This window comes from Hevea brasiliensis, chromosome 3 (genome assembly GCF_030052815.1).
Source record: "Hevea brasiliensis isolate MT/VB/25A 57/8 chromosome 3, ASM3005281v1, whole genome shotgun sequence".
In the NCBI taxonomy this organism is placed as follows: domain Eukaryota; kingdom Viridiplantae; phylum Streptophyta; class Magnoliopsida; order Malpighiales; family Euphorbiaceae; genus Hevea; species Hevea brasiliensis.
The window spans coordinates 10,246,654-10,271,331 of NC_079495.1; the positions used below are offsets into that span (position 1 = coordinate 10,246,654).

General features: G+C 28.5%; 2 protein-coding genes and 1 non-coding gene across 4 annotated transcripts; 2 read left to right on the forward strand and 1 right to left on the reverse strand.

Annotated features, from left to right (window-relative positions):
* Nucleotides 1–1,834: 1,834 nt before the first annotated feature.
* LOC110650785 (remorin 4.1) lies at nt 1,835–3,905 on the forward strand. Its single transcript, XM_021805907.2, has 2 exons — nt 1,835–2,705; nt 3,434–3,905. Exons 1-2 carry the CDS (start codon nt 2,040–2,042, stop codon nt 3,623–3,625), a joined length of 858 nt encoding a protein of 285 aa, XP_021661599.2. The 5' UTR covers nt 1,835–2,039; the 3' UTR covers nt 3,626–3,905.
* A 2,210-nt stretch (nt 3,906–6,115) lies between these two features.
* Nucleotides 6,116–8,956, reverse strand: LOC110652205 (pentatricopeptide repeat-containing protein At2g33680-like). The gene has a single exon (XM_021807762.2). It carries the CDS (start codon nt 8,707–8,709, stop codon nt 6,445–6,447), a length of 2,265 nt encoding a protein of 754 aa, XP_021663454.2. The 5' UTR covers nt 8,710–8,956; the 3' UTR covers nt 6,116–6,444.
* A 1,609-nt stretch (nt 8,957–10,565) lies between these two features.
* Nucleotides 10,566–14,679, forward strand: LOC110652206 (uncharacterized). 2 transcript variants are annotated; one of them, XR_002494377.2, is made up of 7 exons: nt 10,566–10,746; nt 10,875–10,921; nt 11,051–11,165; nt 11,632–11,835; nt 12,893–13,071; nt 13,931–14,014; nt 14,391–14,679. It is a non-coding gene; the product is annotated as an uncharacterized LOC110652206 (transcript). The 2 variants fall into 2 exon arrangements; XR_002494378.2 differs by lacking the exon at nt 10,875–10,921.
* Nucleotides 14,680–24,678: the final 9,999 nt, after the last annotated feature.

Genomic DNA, 24,678 nt, shown 5'->3' on the forward strand with positions numbered 1-24,678 from the left:
TCATATATTTATTATTCAAGATAAATCTCAATACGAAAACAATTATAAAACTCGTTATCATAAAAGGTTGAGCTTATATTAAATATAATATTTTACTAATAGTCATCAATTAATTATAAAGATGATGAATTATTAAATATTTCTCAGAGCATATGTATATAATATATAAGTCTCATTTTTTATAAATAAAAAAAAATTAAAATTTTATGTCTAAGAAAGCAATGTCTTTTAATACTCCTAGTGTATATTATAACTCTCCTATAAAGAGATCATCATTTATTTTCAAAGTAATTAAGTTTTGATTTAATACCTGAAAGCATATCACTCACTTGACAGATATCAGAATCGAGTCTTCACCCTCATTCTCCCAATCAAAAATAAGTAATTAAGCCTACATTAGATTAGATTAGAAGCTCAACTATAATACCAACTCTAATAAATAATGTGATTAGATGCAGCCTTGAATGGCTAATGTAATAAAGCCATTCAATCGATAGGCTAGGATATGAATATAATACTTAATATCTACAGGTGATTAAGAAAACAAAATGGGAAAAAATATTTCTATTTTTTGGCAATTAATAGGAGTACAAATATAATCATTATAGAAATGAGACTGCAATTATAAATATCAATATAATATATAATTAATATATTATCATTTATGGTTTATAATTTTAAATTTAAATATTTAAATATATAAATTTTCTCCAATTAAATTTTAAAAAAAATCTTTTAAAATTAATTTACCTACAAATAATTGGATCATTGGCATAGAACTGATTCCCAAGTGAATTTTATCTGTAAAGTCAAAGGTTCAAATTCTAGAGTTATCATTGTTGAAGGGTTTTACTTGAATACTGCTATAACCTAATTGTGAAAATTGTGTATTTAAAATTAAAATAAAATAATAATTTAAATGAGATGAATGAGGTTACTCAAAATTTTCATGTTGATAATGCCTTTTACCATCATGACATTGTCACCATGCGCTAAATAGGCTAACTAATACATTCATTCTATTTAACATAATTATTGCATAATAGAATGTGTAACTTAGTAGGCTGTTACAGGAATAAAAAAAAAGTTTCTTATCAATTAAGGAATGATTTAATTTATCTTTCTTCTTATGAAAGTGAGAATGTGTTAAATTTAAGTTTCTAGATCTATGAGATTTATTATTTTTATAATAAAAATTATTCAACTATTGAATTTTTTAATTTTTATGACAAAAATTATTAAAATTTATTATTTAATTTTTATATTTTAAAGAAATTAATTATTTTTTCTTTCAATTTATTTTAAAAAATATACTATTTAATCATATTTTTTAATTGATAAACTATTTAATCACTCCCGTTATTTTAAAATAAATTTATTTTTCCAGCTCAATTATTTTGTCCCTATAAATTGAACAATACAAAATTATTTAGTTCCAATAATCTTAAATTCATCAACTATTTGTCTATAATTATTCTCTTTCCTTTTATTAATTTGACTAACATAAAAGTTATCAGAAAAGACTAAATAATTACAAATTAAATATATTTTTTAAAATAAAAAGATTAAATAATTAATTTTATTAAAACACATGAATTAAATAATAATTTTTTTAAACATTATTTGTACAAGATTTTCCTAATCAACAATATTTTATCAAATTAAATTCCATGAAACTTATTTTTATTTTATTTCACTTTATATCTATAAAAGCCACAAAGAAAGATATAATTAAGAGGAACATAAACAAAAAAAATGAAAATAGTGGGGGGCTAAAACAAATAGCACATAATAAAGAAAAAGAAAAACTCTCTCCTATGATATGCACCCTTCATTTTGGACTTAATTAATTTTCCAAATTAAGAAGCAAGAATTTTCTTCCACATCATGTGTGTGGTTGATATTGCTAAATGCCAAATAAATACCTCTCAAAAACAACACCTAAATCACAAATTAAACTCTCTCCAAATCTTTAAACATCTCATAAATAATCCTACTCCTTCATCACTATCTTTTCCACCCTCTTTCCACACACAAGCATGCTAAGTGCTCAAACAACCACCACCAGCACCGCCACTGCTACTGGAGAAACCGATCATTACCATGACCAAGACCATGAAAATGAGCATATCCGCGATATCCACGCCCTAACCCCACCGCAACCGCCTCCTGTCCCTCGTAGCCACTGGGAAACTGGCAGCCACCGGTCACACTCCATGTCCATAGGTAGTGAAGGGGCTTCAAGTGAGAACTTCACCACCATGAGCAGAGAATTCAATGCGCTGGTTCTTGCTGGTTCTGCTATAGGAACCAGTATGAACAACAACAATATCAGCTCTGATCATAATAATAGCGAGGATGTTAATGGAAACAACTTGTTGGCTAGGATTGGAGAGGATGATGTGCCAGAAGAGACTAACCCTCTGGCTATTGTGCCTGATAGTAACCCGTTGGCCCCAGACCCGAGCTCAAGCTCAAGAGGGGTTGGGAACAATCAGATGGGTGGCGGAGGTGGTGGTGGTGGTGGTGGGGTGGAGGTGACAGTGCAGAGAGTGAAGAAAGAGGAGGTTGAGACAAAGATAACTGCATGGCAAAACGCCAAGATTGCTAAGCTAAACAACAGGTTCAAGAGAGAAGATGCTATAATTAATGGGTGGGAGAGTGAACAAGTGCAGAAGTCTACTTCTTGGATGAAGAAAGTTGAGGTAAGTTATAGCAGAAAGTGATTATTATTATTATTATTATTGTTATTATTACTATGTTGATTAGCCAATTAATGAATTATATAATTAGGTTGTTAATTAACTTTTGAATTGATGATCCATAAAATGATTTGTTTTCTCTTATCATGCAGGGAAGATTTTAATTCATGATGATCCCAAATACCAAGGACTTACTGATTAATTAATTGATTAATTAAAGAGATAACCATCATAATTTCTTTGGTGAATTTTAGAACCATATTGGCTGACTAGACAGAAGTTCCTCTGTAGTCTGTTTTTTCAGCAAGATCTTCATCACTTATATCTGTAATTATCAAGGTGAAAATGGACCAGTAGTTGATGGTCAAATGATTGACTGGATAGAATTTTTAGCTAATGGAAGAAGGTTTCTGGCTCAAGTTTTTCTAATTTTGTACTTAGTGCTCCCAGAAAAGCACAATAGCTTTTCCACAAGTGATTTTGAACCTTCAAGCGCTAGGGATAGATAAGGGCATATATGATTTGTCTTTTACATGTTATGCCCAAATGATAAGGAATTTTTCATACTGGCTTATTTCTGAAGCAAGTTCTTTTTACTATTTGGTTTTCTTTTCTCCTCTGTTGATTGTGCCACTAAACCAAGTTGATTTTCTTGTGAGTCAGATATTGGATCAGCTAGAATTAAAGTTATGTCTCTGTTTTTACGCTGCTGATGGATTCTGTTTGTGCAGAGGAAGCTAGAGGAGAAAAGAGCAAGAGCCCTTGAGAAGATGCAGAATGAGATAGCAAAAGCACACAGAAAAGCTGAGGAAAGAAGGGCATCAGCTGAAGCTAAAAGAGGAACAAAAGTTGCCAGAGTTCTTGAAATAGCCAATTTGATGAGAGCTGTTGGGAGAGCTCCTGCCAAGCGGTCCTTCTTTTGAGCAGTCTTATTGTACTCTATAAACATATTCTCAACTAAAAACAGAATTACAAAGAAAAGGAGTGGTGGACAAAATAATTGCCCCAACCTTTAGGGTTTCCTGTATCTTTTGAACTTCGGGGTACCCGGGCATTGAAGAGTTTGAACTTTGAAGTGTGTTTTTTGGTAAGTGCTTGTTGGTTGGAAGTGGTGGAACAAACAATTTGCCTTGTAAAGTTATACTGTTTCTTATTGATAGAAATTAAGATGCTAAATGCCAATTAATACTTGTTTAAAGATAATTAGTCAAGATGTTCAGTTTTTGGTTCATCTACCACTCAAGGGATAAATTGTTGTTTATGTTCACTATGTTCTTGTGAGTGTGCTTTCTGAGGAAGTGGAGATGCCAGCCTTTTGAAATTATAAGCTCTCTATGCCAATGGTTGGTTTGCAACTGCATACCCACTGGTAGTTGTGCTAGGTATTGAACATCCAACATCTTAGGCAAATGATGTGTTTGGTAGCTTATTGGGTCCATGGTTCTATGAACTACTCTGCTTTTATTAATAATTTGATGTATTGAAAATTTTGGGGAAAAAAAAAATAGATTATCAAATTAAATTTCTGACCTTTTGCCAAGAGATAGTCTTGTACAACATTGATCTCTTGCAAAAGTACAGGTTGAACAGTTTTGCTGTATCTGCTCTTCAAATTGAAACTTAAAAAGACCTGAAAACATGTTTCCAACTAGGTTGTTGCTCAAACAATTTTAGAGCATTACTGATCTCCATGTTCAATCAATTACTAGCTAGAAGTCCCAAAAATGAACCGTCATATAAAACTTGAACTTTCAGGGATCAATAACGACCACAGCTCAAAAAGGGAGAAAAATGCCAAGAACAAAACATATTCTGATTCTTCAAAAGAAAGCAAAATGCAACTAATGAGCTTTAGCTCAGTGCTCGTCTTCTGAGCTATGGGGTCTTGTATTCGAGTCTCAGTAGTAGCCAAAAAATAAATGAGAAAGCAAAATGCAACCAAACACTCCCTAACATTCTAAATGAGAGAAGTAGTCCCATCAACTATCATGCTCTTCCCTGTTCAGGTTTACAGAACCTGTCAATAAATGTGTAGGTTTTGGCACATCATTCTAGAAGACAGAAATGCAAGCATTTTAAGATGAAAAATGTGATATCCACAGATAGAGGGTCTAGAGATATGCACAGACAAACCACATCAAGTTGACTGAAAAAATAAATCCCATGCTTGGGAATTAAAATTCAATCATTCAAATGAAAATTAGTGTAGCTTTAGGCACCAATAATCTGAAAACTAATGTTTCACTTTTTCCCATTTCAACAAATGGGAATTTCGTAGATCTATCTTCAAACAAAAGATCAACTTTTAAATGAGTCTGGGATTTTGTTAGGTATAGTTGGACATCAGTATAATGCAAAACAAAACCCTGAAGACACCATCCATGGCATAACTTTACAAGCATGAAAGCACTTTTATATAGAATGTCATACTCAGTACTGGAAAAAATAAATAAATAATAATAATAATAATAATAATAATAATAATAATAAATTTATAAACAGGAAAGCCATGTTATGACTATTCAAAGACCGTGATTTGCGTTCTCATTGTCTCCCAATTTGGAAGAAAAAGGTCATATCAGGATATTTTTAATTCACATGTATCGATTTGAAATCCCAGCAGCTGCTCACTATCTCCTGATGACTAATAATGCACACAATTAGTATGGTTTTGGGCTATGAATCTATTTTATGTGATCTTCAGTAGAAATCCAGCAGTACTAGATACATTATAAAGTTGGAAAAGAGAAGATATTGTTATCTTGGCTTCCCAACTTTATTATTTTATGCAGAGGAGGATATAAAAAGCACTTGAAAAGCTAATGGAATGATTTTATACAATAAAGACCACTACGATTAATAATTTAATATAGACTAACTAGTGGACTTTGATGAAAAATAAATTGTCCTGTAGTTCTTTTATCAACCTAAACATGGAAAGAAACTAACTGAGTCCTACCCAAATCAAACAGACTAGTAATGCTGGTATTGTGTTGTGCTAAAACAGGTTATGCCTATTGTAATTACTCAAGGAAACAAAATATTTCTATTCAGGTTTTTCAGAATATTTGAAGGCACAAATCCATTCTCAAAAACCTAGCAAATTTTAATTTTTTAACTGCTATATATTCATAACTGAGGCCAGGGTCCAGCATGATCCTAACCAATGACGCTTCAAGCTGAACTCTTAATATGCATGTTATTCAAAGATGTTTCCTTGCACTTAAGCACTCGTACATAAATTAAGCATTATCAGTATGAGCATCACTGCATAAGTAATTTTACTGTAACCCAAATAATGATGAGAATTGTATCTAAGACGCAATGACTTTTCTTTGACCCTATCACTCAAGTGTTAGAACATAATTACGATATAGTCAAGTACTTCAGTTTTCTCAAGCATGCAAATTAGCTGGAAAAATAAGCCGCCATAAACTGGCATCCCGGATTTTTTCTGCATTAGAAAAATGGCACCACTTACAAGTTACAAGGGCTAAGGGGAAGATTTCTTGATGATGGCATCTACTGCTATTTATCTTTGTCAATGATTTGAACAGTTGATCCATAAGGGCATCACTACAGTATTGTATTGTATGTACAAAATTAAGTACTTGAAGAGCAAATGCCAAATCAAATGGCTACTTGCTATGAATTGTGAGAACTCTGCAGGACAGGTGCTCTTCTTCGTATTTATAATTTATATAAGTTTCCAAATCAGATTAAGATCAGCCCTATCACAGTTCTATTTCATCTCATCCCTCAATAGATCCAAAATCGCATAAATTTCTCTACTTCGTGGATGATTGTTGTCACTTGCTACAAAATGGTGTACCTTATTTTCTATCTCAATCCAGCTACAACCTACTTCTTTACTTAACTTCAAGTCGTTCATAACTGTTCTAACCTTTGCTGCCTCATCTAATATTTTTTCTCCAGCATACATATTTGAAACTAGTATGTAAGATCCAGCCTCAGCAGGTGACAAATCAATCAAATGTTTTGAAGCCAACTTGCCAAAATTCAAATCACCACATAACTTACACACATTGACCAAAGTTCTCCAAAGCAAGGTTGACTTTGAAAATGGGCTTTTGTTAATTATATCCATTGCTTCAGACAAGTGGCCAGCTCTACCCAAAAGATCAACCATACAAGCATAGTGCACAAGTAAAGGTTTAATTCCATATTTTGGCTCCATCATATTGAATAAGCATATTCCATCTTCCCATAGACCAGAGTAAGTGCAAGCTTGAAGAATGGCCAATATTGTGATCTCATCAGGAGCAATTTCTTTTTTCTTCATTTCTTCAAATAGCAATAAAGCCTTTTGGCCTTGGCCATGAAGAGCATAAGCAGAAATCATGGCATTCCAAGATACAAAGTCATGTTCATTCATAGCCATAAAGATTTTATTTGCATCTTCAATGCTTCCACATTTGGCATACATTGTAATCGCAGCATTAGCTACAGAAAAATCAGCTTCAAATCCTGTCTTAATAGCATAAGCATGAAAACTTCTCCCTCTTTGTAATGAAGCTTGATTAGCTGACAAACTAAGTAATCGCGAAAAAGTCACCAAATCTGGTTTAATACCAGCCGTCCTGAGCTGATTAAATAAAACCATGGAGTCTTGTTCATCATTTCCACTGTCTTCCATAAATCCAGCCAGAATGGCATTGAAAGAAGCAGTACTCTTAATTGAAAGACCATTAAAAACTCTTCTTGCAGACTGCAGGTTCCCAGATTTGGCATATAAATCAACTAAAGCAGTCCCAATATTAACATCACCTTCATAACCAAGCTTTATCACAAATCCGTGGATCTGAAGTCCCAATTCCAAGAAGTTGTACTCTGAACAGCAATCAAGAACAATAGTTAACAAACTAGAGTCAACGTTTACACCAAGGTAATGCAATTCCATGAATGCATCAACAGCTTTTTTGCCATAGCCACTCCTTGAGTAGCCTGATACAAGTGCAGTCCATGAAATCACATTCCTCTCAGTCATTACAGAAAACATTCTCTTGGCCTCCTTAGCCATTCCATTTTTTCCATACATTGTAATAATTGCATTTCCAACTGAAGTTTCATTCAGAACACCATACTTAAAAGCAAGCCCCTGCAATTGTTTACCCTCCTCTACACCTAAATCTCCATTGCACGTGTTAATTATGTTAGTGAACGTATAATCATTTGGCTCAAAACCAGAACTCAGTAGATTTATGAAAACCTCAATAGCCTTTTCCTCATTTCCGGCCCTCCCATATTCCAAAATCATAAAATTTAGACAACGCACATCTTTACCAGCCGTGCTGTCAAACACTTTCTCTGCATCACCAAAGAATCCACCTCTTGTGTACAATGCAATCAAAGAAGTACCAACATAAACATTATCGACAAACCCAGATTTTATGGCAAAACAATGAATCTGTTCCCCGATTATCTTATCCTCTGAGAAGCTACATGCTTGTAAAATCACCGTGCAAGTGTGCTCATTGAACTTCTCGCCGAATTCAAACATATCACCCGCAATACAAAATACAGATTGAAAATCATTATCCTCCAAATACCCCTTCATTAGTGAAGTCCAGGTGATTGTGTTTCTTACATGCATTTGATCGAACACCCTCCGTGCCAAATCTAATCTATTGAATTTTAAATAAAGACTAATTAGATTATTGCCTTCGAATGGATCACATTGAGAGCTTGATTTCACTAGATACGCGTGAATTGCCTGGCCCAACAAAAAATCTCTAGATTCAGTTGAGATTTTAAGGAGCTCAGGCCAGTCACTGAAGACAAAGGTGTCTTCACAGGGAAATACATCTGAGATGGTCCTGCATTGGGTTATTTTTGTTTTTGGGTTCTGAAAACTGTTGTTAAGTATTGGTTTACAAGAAGAGAAGCCAGTGAAGATGGCATTGGAAGACTCTGTTTTAAATGGAAGGAAAAAATGCTGGGGTTTTGAAAGACAAGGAAGTGAAATGGCGGGAAGAAGAGTAGTCATTGCAGAACTCCCAATTCAAGAAAATGGAAAATCAAGCAAATATGAAAAGTGAAAGAAAAATGCAAAATTGCAAATCAAGAATTCAAGAAATCCCAGAATTTAGCATCTCATCTACAGAATTAATCCACGAAAACAAATATCCAATCTTGTAATCAGCGTTGTCTTGTAAAACACATCAGCTGGGGGAGTAAATGGTTTTTTGAAGGTTTCAACTTCAAACATAATCCTCCAAAAACCCCATGGCTGAGGCTTAAAGCGTCGAGCTTGGTTTTGGTGATATGGTCCTCAACAGTATGGACCCATTTGTTTGTTATACCAGTGGCAGAAGTTGGGCCTATCAGGGCTCAATTTTGTCATTAATTTCAATTTCAATTTTGAATAACAATTAACAGCCTCATTTGCCAAATCCCCTCTTACGAGGGGTGTGCAAACGGTCGGTTCGGTTTCGAACCGAATCTAATTGATAAAATTAAAAATTAAAAATTAAAAATTTTAAAAATTGAACCAAATTAATTAATAAGAGAAAATCAAACTGAATCAAACCGATAAATATCGGTTCAGTTCGGTTTTAAACCGATCAAACCGAAATTTATAAAATTTCATATTTTTAACATTATATCTAAATAATAAAAACATAAAAATAAAAAAAAAATAGAAATCAAAACTAAAAAATCTTAAGGTTTGATTCGGTTTTCTTTGATTTTGATTCGGTTCGATTCAATTCGGTTCAATTTTCTTTGATTTCCTATATATATTAATAATTTCAGTTCGGTTCGATTTTTTTAATTTTTTTATGAAAATAACCGAACCGAACCCATTAACCGAAATTATCAAAATTATAAACCGAACCGAACCGATTAGACCGAATTGAATCGGTTCGGTTCGATTTTTTGGTTTAAACCGAAAACCGCTCTCCCCTACCTCTTACCATGAGAGAGCGAGCAATTGAGATGGCAATTAGCTTACTCTTCCTTCTCTTTGATAAACCTTAACCATGTTACCAAGGGTCTATTTGGATGATGATGAGGGAGGGGTAAATAAAGATAAGGATGGATAATTAATTATTTTACATTTATTTGAGAAGAAGTGAGTTAATGGGAGGTAAGGATAAATAAGGATAAGCTTTACTCTCCCTTACTCCTCAAATCTCAATTTTTTTTACACTTCATATTGGGGTGTAAGGGGGGGGGTAAGGAGGGAGAGAGTATAGTTAGGAATATTTCTATTTCTATTTAACGAGGGAATGGATAATTAACGAAAGGGTAAGGGAGGGTAAGGAAGTGGAAAGGTGAGGAGGGTTACAATAAAAAAAAAATCATATTTAGAGAGAGGTGAATTAATAGAAAGATAAGGAGAGGTAATATATATTTTTAGCGTTTAAAAATATGTGAAAGAAGGGTAAATAATTATTAGAAGTATAAAAATATTTTTTTTATTAAATGATAAATTCATCATGATAAATCTTAAATTTATAAATAATAATAGTCCACTATAAATAAATTATAAAATTAATAAATCAAAATAATAATGTATAAATCTACCAAAGAATGAATTATTTAAAAAAAATGATAATCAAAGTATAATAATTAAAGTAAACTATTGAAAAAATAAATAAAAAAATAATAATTAAAATATAATAATTACAGTAAACTATTTAAAAAAATAAATAATTAAGAGCGAAAAAAATATGTATGACCCATTAAAAGAGAAGACATTTATTTATAGTGATACGTTAAGTTTATTTTTAATAAATATAATTAAATTTTTAATAAAAAATTAAAAATATAATAAAAAATAAAGTAATTTTCTCCTTGCTTACGCTTGCAAACAGATATTACTTACACCCTTATTCACCCTTCCCACACCTCCACCCAAACAGAGCCTAGAAGGACTGCTTCTACTCTACTTACTACGCAGCTCTTTGGTCTCAGCTTATCTTCCTACCAAATGTTATAACATGATTCAGGTGTCGTTCGCAAAGTCCTTTTCACCTTCCAATCAAAGGCTACGTTTCCCAAGCAATAGAAACAGCTACTGGTAATTCACTTTCTAATTATCCTCAGAAAACTAGATTTTTAGCAATTCTTAGGTGTTGTTGTTGAAGGATGATTTTCACATTTTGCAATTGTGTTGAATCAATTGGTCATTGGAAAATTTCATTGTAGGTTTTATTTTTTGCCAAGAACCTGGGGAATCGATCGGTAAAAAAATGGTATTATGACTGGAAAAACAAAAAGGATTATCCTTTCTTTTGTTTCTTTATGCATGTATACAGGTTTTTGTGTTGCTAATCTATCCTGTTGCACTTAGAAATTTCTGATAGCTTAATCTTGTTGCACAGCCTTAGAGAAGAAGACTCAGTTGATGAGGAGAAGAGATATAAGTAATATAGCAATAGTTGCTCGTGTTGATCATGGAAAGACAACTTTGGTTGATGCTATATTTAGCAATCCAAGGTAAACACATGAGAAATTTGTGGCTAAATAATGGTTATCCATTGTGTAATTGAAACATGCTACTTGCTGAGGAGGTGTTCATACAATCTTACCAACCCAACAAACCAAACAGGCCTCACTATTTTGATTGAATTCAGGTTTACATTCATGTTTTATTTTATTCAAAAATTTAGTTCGGTATTGTTTGACATTTCTCAATATCAATGTAACCTGAACCAATGCAAAGGAATAAGAAATATGCGAGAATGTGTGTAACTGTGCTCAGGTTTAGAACTCACAACTAGAGTGCTCTTCTATCGATGTAGAAAATCCTAAATAAATAAAATTCAATTGGAAAGGCTAACTAGGACCATATCATGATAAAACATTCAGGTTAGTTTTTAAATATGCTGACTGACATTTTTTTTTTCTATTGTGAAGAAAGCAATGAATAGAAAACATATTTATGTCTAAAATTTTTGTGCAGGTATTTCGTGATAATATATTTGTACAGGAGAGGATAATGGACTCAAATGATCTAGAGCTTGAAAGAGGGATTACAATACTCAGCAAAATACATCTATGGCTTATGAGCATTCCAAAATTAATATACTAGATACTCACAGGACATTGTGACTTTGAAGGTGAAGTGGAACGCATCCTCAATATGGTGGAAGGGGTTCTTCTAGTGGTACTCTTTTTACCTTGTTATCTTATCCAAATCATTCTCATATGATATTGATGCTTTGTGATTCTTGTGGTAATTTTGCATGTCATCTGCCAAAATAAGTTTAGTGAACATTAGTGCCTTTCATTCTTAGAATCTGAAATGCATATTGAGTTAAATTCCTGAAGATATATAATTTTAAAAGATGTTAATATCTGGATGATTGTCCATGTCATTTTGGAGGAGAAAAGCTAGCCTAATCCTGCACTGGCTTGCATCTCCTTTATTTTGGATGGATCTCAAATGTGACAATAAAATATTTTCTTATCAAAGCCTTTTCTAATATAAAGAATCATTTTGTCAAGTTGAAACTTTATGTTTTCTTGAACTTATTGTGAAAATCTTGTTTAACTATTTGTCCATTTTCCTTTGGAATCATCCAAAATCTAGGCCCTATTCCATTAATATTTTAACAAGTCAAATCATTTGGAAGCATAGAGCCAGGAAGAAATATCAGTATGCTAAGTTCCGGTCAACTTGGCAAGGCCAATATTATCTGTTTCAACTTGGTACATTGTTGATAGCATCTTTTATTTTCTTATTCTAATTGCTTCTAGCCTTGAAAGAATTAAGCATATCAAATGATCACAATATAAAACCCCAAATTACTTGAGCTTATTACCAGTACTTTGGACTTTTAGGCTCTTGCATTAATATTCAAAAATTTCCTTCCTCTTCTCGCCCTGCCTCTTTTTATAACATTAGTGTTGACTTTATAATTTCATGAATCCTTCAAGAAAGGGTTTGAATGGAATTTTTTTGTTGATAAGGGATTACATGATATTTGTCTTTATTTGGATTCACCTCTACTTCATAGAAATTAGTTTTATTCTTCGATAATAGAACTGAAGGAATAGATTATCAACTCCACTGGGGATTTTAGTTTTCCCTCCCTGTTTCTTATTTTGTTCACTCTTCACTATGTTTTCTTTCAGTGCCCATCTTAGATCACATAGGTAATGTATCCTCTTCTTTTTTGGGATTATCTTACTAGAAAATTGATGCAGCCGTTCTTCTGTAGGTAGATTCTGTTGAGGGACCAACACCTCAGACGAGGTTTGTTTGGAAGAAGGCTTTGGAGTTCGGCCATGCTGTTGTTGTTGTTGTTGTCAATAAGATTGATAAATCTTCAGCTCATCCAGATTATGTCATCAATTCCACCTTTGAACTATTTACTGAACTAATGCTACGGATGAACAGGTACTTCAATGATGTATTTCACGGATTTGCAAGCATGTAGCTCACATTGGGCATTGATTTGAAACTCTCAATGTTAATATAATCGGAACCATACTATTTTTTAATCTACTAGATTTTCTAGGCTATCAAGATGTGTTGTGATAATTTTGCAAATTATTGCATAGTTGTTGCAAGGAATATTCTCTTCATGCTATCTGTTTCATGTCTTTAAACACTGGACAGCTTTATAGATGCTTACAATAGAATCAAAAGATAGTACCTAAATTCTGATCTAATAGCATCTTACAATTTTGTGTAGTGTGATTTCCAAGCAATATATCTTTTAAGAAGGGACATCAAAACAATTTAAGAATGGATATACTGATAAGAACCTTTCCATATTTGGGAGATGGTAGAGACCCTTAGGTGATACCCATAATCCTTTAGCAATCCAACAAATGTATTTCTGTTATACTTTCTAATTTGAAGTTTGCCTTCAGTTCTTGGGGCTTGAGGGGTATCATTTTCTTAACTAAACATACTCCTTGTAGATTGGGTGTAAGGATTACATCTCAAGTAAGCATATGTAATGAATTCGTATAAAGCTTTTACCATTGAGTATTGACAACAAAATATAGGCAGATTGCCTCATTGGCTGCATTTGACCTATTGTGAATGCTCCTTGCCAGAAGATGAAGTAGATGCCAATAGTGAGAATTTTAAGATTTTAGTTTCATGTGCCTGCAGCAATTTTGTCGTGTAAATATGTAGTTCACATTTAGTTTTAACTTCGGTTGGATCTTTTGTTTTAATCTCTCAAGTAAACGTTTGAACATCTTATAACATTGAAACATGTATTAATTGCCATGGCATATTTTAGGTAACAAATATTGAGTATGATGAACGCAAAGGACGAATAGCCATTGGACGCCTGCATGCTGGAGTTCTACAGAAAGGAATGGATGTGAGGATGGGTTTTCCTTTATTCTGGAATTCTGTTTAGACCCTCTTTTTATGTTTTAGTATATATGTTGGTTAGTCCTGTTGTGATTTTGATTACTTTTAACTTTTGGTAGTTCTTGAGCCATATTGGTAATAGTTGCATTCCTTGCCTAATCAATTTTTGTTGCTTGATTTCCTTGTCTGGTTTAGAGAAATTAATATGTTGACCTTAATGCATGATCTGTATACAAAGCCCATTTGAATAGATATGGCTTGAACAATATGGAAAAACAAAATAAAAAATAGTCTATTGTGCTGCATGTTGAAAACTATTATTTTTATAATGTGATGAACATTTGTTTCTCGCATTTAACATTCATATTTCTTTCTCCATGCAGTGGTTCTCAACACCCCCATTGGATTATAATCTAGATGATTGCATCGAGCATATTCAAAAAAGACGCGCTAGTGAAGGTCACTCCCATGAGCATCCGAAGCTTGCAAAGAAAACAAGATGAACATTTTATAGGCTTAATGCATCAAGTGAATCTGCCAGAAAACCATCCTTGCATAACTAATCTCAATGCAATAGAAGCCTCATACATCTAAATTTAATGTCATCTTATTTTCCATTCCATGTAAGATGATCCTATCTAGTCGATTCCATATACTCCCTTGAGATGTTCATTGGTGTATGGTACAGATTTTTTTTTTTTAATAGTAAAGCATCAGGTAGTCCCTCTCCAAGATGGGCTGAAGATATTTTGAGCAAAAAATCGAAATGGTCATATTTTTTTGTCCTGCTGCTGGGATGAGAAAGCTTGCGCTATCAGTTAGCTCACCAAGGAGCATAAAGATTGTGACATAAACAGCATTATGAGCACTGGGAGGACCTAGATTTACACCAATATTATTATTAAAACAAATGAATTTTCAACAGCCAAGTCAAGATTGGTGATGGCTGTGAAGAATGAAGAAGCCGTCCCACCAACTACGTTCCATATGCATGCGTCCGCGGATGGCTATCATTATCAAGTCCATAACCTATTTGTTTCTTAATAAAACTTGTAATATATTAATTTGATGGAGAGTCAATTTTTGTTGTGAATGACTACTCCATCTCCCCAATCATAGACTTTTTCTTCTGTCGTTGTCCTCCAGACCTTCTATTTAACTACAAATTAAGCGAAGGTAGGTATCTTCAATCACATTACTATTAATATAGTTGACTTTAATTGTGTATAATAGATTATTGACAATAGAGTCCAAGGAAAAACAAAATCTATGTTTGAATTAGTTCAATTTTTTGAGATTTATCTATATATTGATTCATATATTTTTTTTTTTTTTTATTATAGTATTTCTCAATATCCACTTTACAATTCACATAAAATTAATTCATTCAGATTTATGACTACCCTTTCAACAATGTTTTCTATAAGAGTCAAATTTGAATTTTCCTTCTGGTGGTAGTGCAGTGTTCCTCACTACTACACCCAAAACTTGTTAATAGATCCATATATCCTTTAATTATATGCTATGGTGCTAATGAACTTTTCAATTAAAGAACATTAATAACTTTTTTGTGGAAACAATTAATTTTGATTAGGATTCAAATATAATACCTCATAGTCTGTAAACAACACTAACAATTTTTTAGGATTTATCTATATATTGGGTTCATTTTTTTTTTATCAAATATCATTTTATGTATGTTTTACGGTCTATAGAAAATTAATCCTTTTAAAATTTATGACTATCTTTCTCAATAATGCTTTCTCAAAAGATCGAATTTAAATTCTTTCTTGAAAACTCAATAGGTTTTACTATTACACCCAATACTTATTGATGAGTTCATATATTCTTTAATTATATGCTATTGTGCTAATGAATATAATACTTCATAATCTGGAAACAACGCTAATATCATTGAATTAATAACCTCTTAATAACAAAAAGAAAGAGAAATTTATTAATGATAATTTTTAAAAAAATATTAAGAAAATTGCACTATTTCTCAAAAAGTCCATGTGATGAAAAATAATTTTCACATTAAAATAATGATGCAATTTTTAATTTTTAAATTTCATCAATAAATTTCTTAATTTTTAATTTATGTAGTTAAATAAATCTTTAATGATCTTAAATTTTTTAAAAAAAAAAATAATATTACACAATTAAAAAAAAAAGGAGATGAGCAGACAAAATTAGAAAAATTTAGAGGTTTGAAAATAGCACAAGTATGTGACTATGTTAATACATTGAATGTGATTAATCTTGGAGAAGGGGTTGATAGGCAAGTGTGTGGTGAACAAATATGAAAGATTCTTCACATTATCAGATACCATTATTGACTTAATTTGCCAACCAACAACATGGAAGAAAAGAGATTCATTTTCTATGGAGTATATGTGAAATGAGGCTTCCTTACCACATTAATATTAATGCTTCTTCTTAGTTACCCTTGACTTCAATGCCTATTAAGGGAATCAAAATGGAGTATTTTTATTTGATTTTTTTTTTTTCAATTTCCTTCTAGAAAACAACACAATTTGACTATTGTTCCTTTGGTTTGGTACTATTGGGTCTATGAATCTTGCATTGGATTTTTCTTCTCCCTCTCTAGACTTGTTCTCCTCTCTGCCATTACTCCTAAGCTTAACATGGCTGGACAAATTAGTTGTTATTAGAATGTAAAAGAGGTCAATTTTATTATTACTTGATTTAAAATAAAGTAAATATTATTGTATTATAAAAATAATGTAATTTAATAAAATTTTACTTTCATTTTATTAAATTTTTTGTAAAATGATATTTTTTCTACAAAATAGTCAATTATGAAAATTTTATTTGCTTAACAAAAAAAAAATTCACATAAAAAATATTTATAATATTTTTAACAGTGTAAAAAATATTATAAATAAAATTAAATAAGATATATTTATTTAGCATTTCACATTTAACATTTATTATTTTAATTAAAATTTAAGACGTTGCGAAAAAATATGATAATTTAAAAAATTGAAGAAATTTTATTTTTTTTTGTTAAGTTAATAAAGTTTTTTGTAATTGACTATTTTGTTAAAAAAAAGTATCATTTTATAAAAATTTAATAAGATAAATTGTAAAATTTCATTAAATTACCTTATTTTCATAACAAAACAATTTTACTTTCTTTTAAATCAAGTAACCATAAAATATACTTATAAAATAATATAAAAAGATCATTCTTAATTAATTATAATTTACTGGTAATTTTAATTTGTTGATAACCAATGTATTAGTATAATATTTTTTTCCTTTCCATTAAAAATTATACATAAATGGGGTTAGAAATTTGGAAAGTAAATTATAATTTTCAGGGACTAAAAGGGATATTTTATATTTAATTCAATTTATGTAATTTTAAGGGTGTGATGGCTCAAGTATAGTGTTGTCTCCTCCTGCTACACTCTATTGTGTTCTTAATGCTCTTTAATGAGGAGTGACTAGTTAATTACTGTAGGGCGACTGGTACAGCTAGCCATTAGCATGGTAAGTTTTTGTCCTGCTACTCCTTGTAGGTTCCCCTGCCTACAAGTGATGTAAGGATAATCAATGTAATTATACTGATTGTGATAAATGAATAACAAAAATAGCTCGTTCTTTATATATTTGTGTCTCGTTCTTTATTATGTTTGAAATACTTATTCATATACGATATTTGTGATGTTTTCCCCAACTGGCTTACCAAGCCATGCTAATATACTCATTGTGTTGAACAGATCATTAGAAAATTCTCTTGGCTGACTTGTCTTGAAAATATAATGTTAATTTCATTGATATTTAATTAATTTATTTAAATATAAAATATTTTAAAATAATGTTACTTCTAGAAAGGAAATTAAGAAAAGACTAACTAAATGGATAAAATTAAAGAAACTTCTTCTCCTCCTGACTGGATATGTGGGATGTGTTACATCACCCTCTTTGAAAGAGCAATGCTGCAAATCTAGAACTATAGGACCACCACTTCAAAAAAGTTACCATTATTTTGTTAACTCTTCTTAAGATTCCTACATATTTATTTGCTCATAGTAATAGTTTGGTAGAAAGTTAAAAAATATTAATTAAATTTAAATATTTATATTATTTTTAGATTATAGTTAAATATTTTAATTTTAAACAATAAAATTTAAATGTCTAAATATTTATATTATTTTTAGATTATAGTTAAATATTTTAATTTTAAACAATAAAATTTAATTTTTAAAATTGACTATTTTCTTATTTTTCGATTTTACATTCTTAAAATTCGGCTATTGGTACTTAAAATTACTTAATAATTATTATATAAAATTAATTTATTATATTATTTTTATTATATATAATAAATATAAAATATACTTACTTTTTAAATATAAATTTTAAATCAAAAAATTATTTTTTAATAAATCAAAACCCCAAGGATTTAATAATTTCAGATTAAAAATATAGTATAGAACATTTTGATTATTTTTACTAAAACTAATGATAAATTATTTAATTTTAAAAATACATAAATTAAATTATAATTTTACTAAATTTCATAGACTACATTATAATTTACCCTTTAACTTTCGCATATTCAATTTTGCCCTTTCGCTATAATTGCACATAATTTTAAAGCTCGAATTCTTATTGTTCAAAACTAAAACATTTGGTTATAATCAAGAAATTTAAGTCCAATTGGCCTTAAAGAATTGAAAGATAATTAAGTGTTACTCTTTTAAATTTTAAAGGAGCAATTGTTAAAAGGGTAAAAAATTCTTAATTGTGCTTGGTAGAATAAAATTAAAAAAAAAAATCATATTATCAACAGTTAAGATAGTTTTTAAGATTAATCGTTTAACTTCTAAACAGAGGATAAATAATAATTAGAACAAAAATTAATTTTAGTATCTTATTAACATTTAGATTAAAAAATTATAAGGATAATGATTACCCTTATTAATATTATAATTAACAAATGCCCCATTATGATTAATTAAGATTTTTAGCAAGCACTCTCACATCCAATCTATTTATCTATATTTATATATATATATGTATATATTATCATTTTAGAGTTAAGAGAGTGTTATTACAATTTTTCCCACTGTTTCAATTCAATTTATAAATGTAATTAATCATTCAATTAAACTAATTCAATAAAATCTTCACAAAATAAATTATTAATTAATTATATATGTAAAATTATCTATAAAAAGCTTAAATCCATGAAGCTAAAATTTTAATAAATATTTTCAAAAACTTTTATTAAAAAAACATGCGTAACATTACATATATATTTATCATTGATATGTATTATTTAATAATTAATGTTTACAATCAATATAAATTTAATCATCCTAATTATAAATATTATAAATAAATTATATTATATATAAAATAAATATACTTATGTAAAATTTTGAAAAATTTTTTTATAATTAACCTTCTATTTGAGAGGAATGTAAGGAGGTTTTTTAAAATAAAGTAAAATAAGATAATGAAAGATAAATTATAGGAAGGCATTGGATTTTTCTTCTCCCTCTCTAGACTTGTTCTCCTCTCTGCCATTACTCCTAAGCTTAACATGGCTGGACAAATTAGTTGTTATTAGAATGCAAAAGAGGTCAATTTTATTATTACTTGATTTAAAATAAAGTAAATATTATTTTATTATAAAAAATAATGTAATTTAATAAAATTTTACTTTCATTTTATTAAATTTTTGTAAAATGATATTTTTTCTATAAAACAGTCAATTATGAAAAATTTATTTGCTTAAAAAAATTTTTTTTCACATAAAAAATATTTATAATTTTTTTAATAATGTTAAAAATATTATAAATTTAAAAATATTATAAATAAAATTAAATAAGATATATTTATTTAGCATTTCACATTTAACATCTATTATTTTAATTTAAACTTAAGACGTTGCGAAAAATATGATAATTTAAAAAATTAAAGAAATTTTAATTTTTTTTATTAAGTTAATAAATTTTTTTGTAATTGACTATTTTATGAAAAAAAAAGTATCATTTTATAAAAAATTAATAAGATAAATTGTAAAATTTCATTAAATTACCTTATTTTCATAACAAAACAATTTTACTTCCTTTTAAATCAAATAACCATAAAATATACTTGTAAAAGAATATAAAAAGATCATTCTTAATTAATTATAATTTACTGGTAATTTTAATTTGTTGATAACCAATGTATTAGTATAATATTTTTTTCCTTTCCATTAAAAATTAAACATAAATGGGGTTAGAAGTTTGGGAAGTAAATTATAATTTTCAGGGACTAAAAGGGATATTTTGTATTTAATTCAATTTATGTAATTTTAAGAGTGTGATCGTTCAAGCATAATGATGTCTCCTCCTGCTACACTCTATTGTGTTCCTAATACTCTTTAAGAAAGAGTGACTAGTTAACTACTTTAGAGCGACTGGTACAGCTAGCCACTAGCATTGTAAGTTTTTGTCCTGCTACTCCTTGTAGATTCTCCAGCCTACAAGTGATGTAAGGACAGTCGATATAATTATACTGATTGTGATAAATGAATAACAAAAGTAGCTTGTTCTTTATATATTTGTGTCTCGTTCTTTATTATGCTTGTGATGTTTTCCCCAACTGACTTGCCAAGCCATGCTAATATACTAATTGTGTTGAACAGATCATCGGAAAATTCTATTGGCTAACTTGTTTTGAAAAAATAATGTTAATTTCATTGATATTTAATTTATTTATTTAAATATAAAATATTTTAAAATAATGTTACTTCTAGAAAGGAAATTAAGAAAAGACTAACTAAATGGATAAAATTAAAGAAACTTCTTTTTCTCCTCCTGACTGGATATATGGGATGTGTTACATCACCCTCTTTGAGAGGGCAATGCTGCACATCTAGAACTATAGGACCACCACTTCAAAAAAGTTACCATTATTTTGTTAACTCTTCTTAAGATTCTTACATATTTATTTGCTCTTAGTAATCATTTGGTAGAAAGTTAAAAAATGTGAATTAAATTTAAATATTTAAATAGTTATATTATTTTTAGATTATAGTTAAATATTTTAATTTTAAACAATAAAATTTAAATATTTAAATAGTTATATTATTTTTAGATTATAGTTAAATATTTTAATTTTAAACAATAAAATTTAATCTTTAAAATTGACTGTTTTCTTATTTTTCGATTCTACATTTTTAAAATTCGGCTATTGGTACTTAAAATTACTTAATAATTATTATATAAAATTAATTTATTATATATAATAAATATAAAATATACTTACTTTTTAAATATAAATTTTAAATCAAAAAATTACTTTTTAATAAATCAAAACCTCAAGGATTTAATAATTTCAGATTAAAAATATAGTATAGAACATTTTGATTATTTTTACTAAAACTAATGGTAAATTGTTTAATTTTAAAAATACAAAAATTAAATTATAATTTTACTAAATTTCATAGACTACATTATAATTTACCCTTTTCACTTTCCCATATTCAATTTTGCCCTTTCGCTATAATTGCACCCAATTTTAAAGCTCAAATTTTTATTGTTCAAAACTAAAACATTTGGTTATAATCAAGAAATTTAAGTCCAATTGGCCTTAAAAAATTGAAAGTTAATTAAGTGTTACCCTTTTAAATTTTAAAGAAGCAATTGTTAAAAGGGTAAAAAATTCTTAATTGTGCTTGGTAGAATAAATTAAAAAAAAAATCATATTATCAACAGTTAAGATAGTTTTTAAGATTAACGTTTAACTTCTAAATAGAGGATAAATAATAATTAGAATAAAAATTAATTTTAGTATCTTATTAACATTTAGATTAAAAAATTATAAGGATAATGATTACCCTTATTAATATTATAATTAACAAATGCCCCATTATGATTAATTAAGATTTTTAGCAAGCACTCTCACATCCAATCTATTTATCTATATTTATATATATATATGTATATATTATCATTTTAGAGTTAAGAGAGTGTTATTACAATTTTTCCCACTGTTTCAATTCAATTTATAAATGTAATTAATCATTCAATTAAACTAATTCAATAAAATCTTCACAAAATAAATTATTAATTAATTATTTATGTAAAATTATCTATAAAAAGCTTAAATCCATGAAGCAAAAATTTTAATAAATATTTTCAAAAACTTTTATTAAAAAAAATGCGTAACATTACATATATATTTATCATTGATATGTATTATTTAATAATTAATCTTTACAATCAATATAAATTTAATCATCCTAATTATAAATATTATAAAGAAATTATATTATATATAAAATAAATATACTTATGTAAAATTTTGAAAAATTTTTTTATAATTAACCTTCTATTTGAGAGGAATGTAAGGAGGTTTTCTAAAATAAAGTAAAATAAGATAATGAAAGATAAATTATAGGAAGGTAAGGTATTAAAATCTTTAAAATTCACTAATTTAATAAATTAAAAAAATGAAAATATATCTAAAATTCTTAATTTTTTTTAAAAAAATAAATTTTAATTTAATGATATTGAAGTTATTCTAAAATTTATAAGATTTTAAATTTAAATTTCAATCAAAATAGAATGAATAGAAAAAAAAATCAATCACTAAAAAATGAAAAATTGAAAAACAAAAATGAGTTGCTTGTATTAAAAGAAGTTTTTTTTTTAATTTCATGCAAATTTAATAAATCTGGTAATAATTGATGGACTACACAGTGAAAGATAGTTTTCTACTTTTATTATCTAAAAATAAATAGATAAGGAGATTTAAATTTCTCCACTCCCTCTCTTAAAAGTGAAGAAAAATTAATCAAATTACCTTAATTAATTTTTGAAGTGCAAGTCCTTTTTATTTCTTTTATATTTATAAATAATAAAAATATTTTCGAATCAATTTACAAATATCAAAAATTAATTTATTTTTCAAATTATTTTAATAGCCCATTTCACCTTTTTAAAATTTGACAATTAATAATTTATAAAAAATTAAAAAAATAAAGACTCGAATATAAATCTACTAAGTCAGGTTAAGCATAATAATTCAAAGTTAATTTGAAATTTGAATTGAAATTTTTAATTATATTTGTAGTTATTAATATTTAATAATTAATCGTAATCTAACGGTATAAAGTTGTAGAACCCACGAAGAGTGGAAGCTTCAAAGATGCACTTCCAACTTTGATATGCAAACAACTATCATATGTTTCACATGTAAAAGTTTTTATTCCTATGGTTCATATTAATATTAAATTGTATATATATTTATATATTCTTTCTGACCAATGAAATTGGTTAGCTTTATTCTCTTTCTGTCTATGGTGCCTTATGCCAACCTTTATTTAGGCTTGAATCCATACTTGTTCCTTCCAAACCCTACCACAATTCAAACTCTCAACTTCCTCCCTTCTTTTCTCTTCTTTTCTTTTCTTTTCCCATTGTATGGTACCAATGGCTGCTTCTATCTTTTTTTTTTAAATTAAATATTCGATTGCCCCATAGATTGAGCTCACCTTTTTGTTTCTATTGTCTTATTAAAATCCTTTTTCAGTTTGATATAACTCTTCAAAATATATATATTTAACCAATAATTTAGATTTTCAAAATAATATATGGGTATAATCATATTTAATGGTTTAGTTATGCGATTTGTTTAAATTGATTTAATCACTGTAAGATTCATCCAATAAAAAAAAAAAGAATCTCAATTAAATATAGCAATCACTATCTTGGTATGCCTACAATTATGTTAGTTAATAATTATATTGTTGACTTACCATAATTAACTTTTGTCTATATTTTATATAAGGAGATTATCATCTATAAAAATAAGTTTCTTTCTCCCTATGCAATTTTATTCACCATTCTCTTATATCAGCTTTAACTTGAGTGTCAACTGATCCTCACTAAGAAAAATCTAGTAGATCTCTAACTCATTTATTATCTGTTTTATAGATCCATACCCCTAAAAAAATTTTTATGAACCGCATTACACACACATGGATATATATATATATACTTGTGTAAGAATGCTCAAATAGGTATATTCTAATTCTATTGTATATTAATAGATTTTTTATAATTAATTTTAATTGAGATTAATTCAAACTCGAAAATTTACAGTTCTATAGATGACTCTAATATTATTGAATTAAAGCTCATTGGTTGTTAAAAAATTTAATTTAGTGGTATTAAAATTATCTCTATTATTATAAATTTTAAATTTAAATATTAATTAAAATTAATTGAATAAAAAAAAAGGAAAGAAGTGTGATTAAAGAAAGAGCATCTTCAAAAAGAGGTGATGAATGGTTTCATGTTTTGCAATTATATTGCCCTTTGGCATTGAGAAATCTTGGCTTTCCTTCAAAGCATAAGTGTAAATTTTGACCTAATAGATTGCATACGGTAATATCTTTACCGTAATTTTTTATTAAATCATTAGATTACGTGAATGAGAAATTAGATTTGTAAATAAATGACATATATATAAATATTAAATGTAATTAATTTTTTTATTAATTATCATGTTTTATTTTTATAATGAATGAATTTAATTTTTTTTTAATTAAAAAAATTATTTAAAGAAACATCGAACAGTAAATGATTTATTTTAAAATAAGTCTTAACAACATAATTTCAAAAATTCTTATTGGTT